This window comes from Oryzias melastigma, linkage group LG16 (genome assembly GCF_002922805.2).
Source record: "Oryzias melastigma strain HK-1 linkage group LG16, ASM292280v2, whole genome shotgun sequence".
In the NCBI taxonomy this organism is placed as follows: domain Eukaryota; kingdom Metazoa; phylum Chordata; class Actinopteri; order Beloniformes; family Adrianichthyidae; genus Oryzias; species Oryzias melastigma.
Window position 1 is genome coordinate 16,151,371 of NC_050527.1, and position 2,967 is coordinate 16,154,337.

The following is a 2,967-nucleotide window of genomic DNA, read 5'->3' on the forward strand; positions in this document are numbered from 1 at the left end:
GAAAGTCCAAGTCGAGTCAAAAGTCGTCAAATTCATGACTCGAGTCTGACTCGAGTCCAAGTCATGTGACTCGAGTCCCCACCTCTGCTAAGAGCTGACGGGAAGAAAGATCTGCAAAAGTGATCCTTCCTACAGTGAGGTGTTAAAGTCTCTGACTAAAGGAGCTCCTCATCGTCTAAAGCAGAGGACGATGGTGAAGAGGAGTGTCCATGATGGATTCAAGTCTCCGTAACATCCGCCTCACACCCATCATAGTCACAGACACTATTCCAGAACTGAGCCAGATCTCCAGTGAAAACCTTAAATCTAGCCCTATAAAGCTGCATTCACACCGAACCTGTTTTGGACGCCAAATTCCACCAACCAGCCAATTTGCTGCTAGACGCTCCAGCCATGTTTGGGAGGAGCTACCAGCTAATGTTTTTAGCCTGATCGCTACATGGAGTGGTGTCTGTGTTTATCTCCCTTACAATGTATGGAATACTCCGATGTTGTTAAGAGAGCAGGTTTATTTATTTTGAAAAGTTCTCCAAAAATATCGGTAATTATGTCTCCATGTTTGGGTTCATGAGATCATTCAGAGATTCTCCCAGTACCGGAAGCTTCGCTCCACTCCAAGAGCTGTGTCTTTATGACAGCCACTTCCACAATGTTTCTGTGTCTCTGTGACCCAGTTTGACAGCTCACTGTCCCACATTAACCAGGGAGGGAAAAAAAATGAAGGAACCTTTTTTTCTTATTGTTTTAATGAAAATAAGAAAAATGTCACTAAGTTCAGGCGGCCCGAGCAGGCTGAGGTGCTCCACCGCAGCGGTTCTCTGTCTGCCAGCGTAGCAAGTGAGGGAGCTCCGCTAGCCCCCGGGAGGCTAGCTGGCCGGCAGTCACAGAGCCGCCGCGGGCTGACGACCTGTCCAGGGTGTATTCCTCCTTCACCAAACAGTAGACAGTACAAACTCCGGTGACTCTGCAGCCCCAGCGAGTTAAGAAAATGGATGGAAATTCAGGGCAAAAACGCTCGCATGATCAGCCTTATCACGCTGATCAAGTTACTGAAAACATCACGTACTGTATTTTCACGACAATAAGTCTCAACGTCTCAATTTTTCTCCAAAATGTGCAGCACGCCCTATAGTACAGTGCGGCCTTTTTTTTTTCTTTGGAAGGCGGATTACATGAAAACTTTGAAGGATGAAGTGTGAACTTTATTGTTGTTGTTTTATAGCCGAAGTGAGCACCACACACACACACACACACAAAGCGAGGGAGCTCGTGTCCGTGCTCCCTTGCTTCTCCAAAGCAGTAAATGTGGGAAAAAAAAAAATCACATTTGTTCAAATTCAAATTTGTTTTAATTAATTTTACATTTTATGTCAGATAATTTGTTTTTATTGAGGCAACTTGTGAGGTGGTGCTTCAGCTGTTTCTGTGACTAAGACAAAGACTGTCCCGCATTAACCTGAGAGGAGGAAAAATAGGGGAGGTTTTTTTATTATCATTGTCTCGACAAACATAAACAAAGCATTACAGTTCAGGAGAGGCAAGCAGGTTACCCGCCCTCCCTGCAGCACCTGTCTCTCCCCGGCATGTGGAGCGAGCAGACACCGCTGAGGGGAGCATGTCTGTCTGTCTGCAGACAGAACCGCCGCGCTGTAACAGGACGAAAAAAGTCGTAACGGATTTGTATTTTACTTCTTTGTTTCCGATCGGGTCACTGAAATCAGCCCATGCCAAAAGTTCAGATCCTGATTGGCTAATGCGATGCAACACCTTTCAAACTCTGATCTGCTGTGAAATGAAGTCAGACTTTCAAGGCACGCGCTCTCATGCTCGCCTCAATAGCTGCTTTATATGAGCCCGCCCACTATGGCAGGAAAAGTGAAGGGATTGGCTAAAACTTCACAATACTGAAGAAAGTAGAAATGATTGACATGTCAAAAGACCAATAGATTTTCAATGAATTGCTGCTTTCAGTTTCGGTAGAGCTGGATAAATCATTATTGTTTCTGCATGGAATCAAACTTTGGTGACCAGCCCTAGTTTTACCATGCCCACGCCCTATGGTCAAAGGCGCCTTATGTCGAGTCCCTGATTGTTAGATGTGACATGGCGAACTCGCCAGAATTCAGATATTTGAACTCCCGCCATGCCACTCAAATCGCACTGCTACCAGACCACCACACCTGTCACTCAAGTAGTGCCACAGAACCTCACATCACATCTTTGTCATTGACTTTCCATTGAAACAGACCACCTCTGCCTAGTCTATCATGTTTGTTGTGAACGCAGCTTAGGTCTGGCACACATTCGTGTTTTAATAAGCAGATAAACTATTGAAGAGGTTTCTAACACTCACATGAGTTCGCTTGGACCTTAAGAGAAAATTACAGAGAACAGCAAAGAGGTGAGCAGACAGTGTCACTACAGACAAAAAAGTCAGCAAAGGGACGACAAACCTTTAAATCTGCCCTGCAGAGGTCTACTCTGCTCACTGCCACGAACCGCGATCACACTGACGGTGTAGTCTTTGGAAGGACTGTAATCTGTTATAAACACCTTTGCGTCCGATTTGGGAACAGAGACCTCCTTCTGCTGACCCCCTGAAAAAGAAAAGAGGAGGCAAAGTGGGACAGATGAGACTTAACTTTTTTTCATGAAATATAGATAGTATCAGTTATGACACGTTGGGTGATTTGGTACATTTGTGCTCAAAACAATGTTAGTTTAAGATGCAAAAGTATTGACATGAGTGTTGAGGAAACAGCACTTTATTTACCCCGTCTCAAATTTGATCCACACATTTTAACAAGGTGTTACTATATTATAAAGAATTCATTATTATTTATGTTGCATAGCAGTGGAGTTTTTGACCGGGTCGTTCAACAGGAGATAAAGTCAGAGAGGCCAGACTGAGATGGTTTGGACATGTTCAGAGGAGAGACAGTGAATATATTGGTAGAAGGATGCTGA

General features: G+C 44.5%; 1 protein-coding gene across 3 annotated transcripts in view; it reads right to left on the reverse strand.

Annotated features, from left to right (window-relative positions):
• col14a1a (collagen, type XIV, alpha 1a) overlaps positions 1 to 2,967 on the reverse strand; it is a 130,152-nt gene that overhangs the window by 108,984 nt on the left and 18,201 nt on the right. For all 3 annotated transcript variants that reach the window (XM_024267014.2, XM_024267015.2, XM_024267016.2), the window contains exon 4: positions 2,454 to 2,597. In XM_024267014.2, coding sequence (XP_024122782.1) covers positions 2,454 to 2,597 — 144 coding nt within the window. The remainder of the gene's footprint in view (positions 1 to 2,453; positions 2,598 to 2,967) is intronic.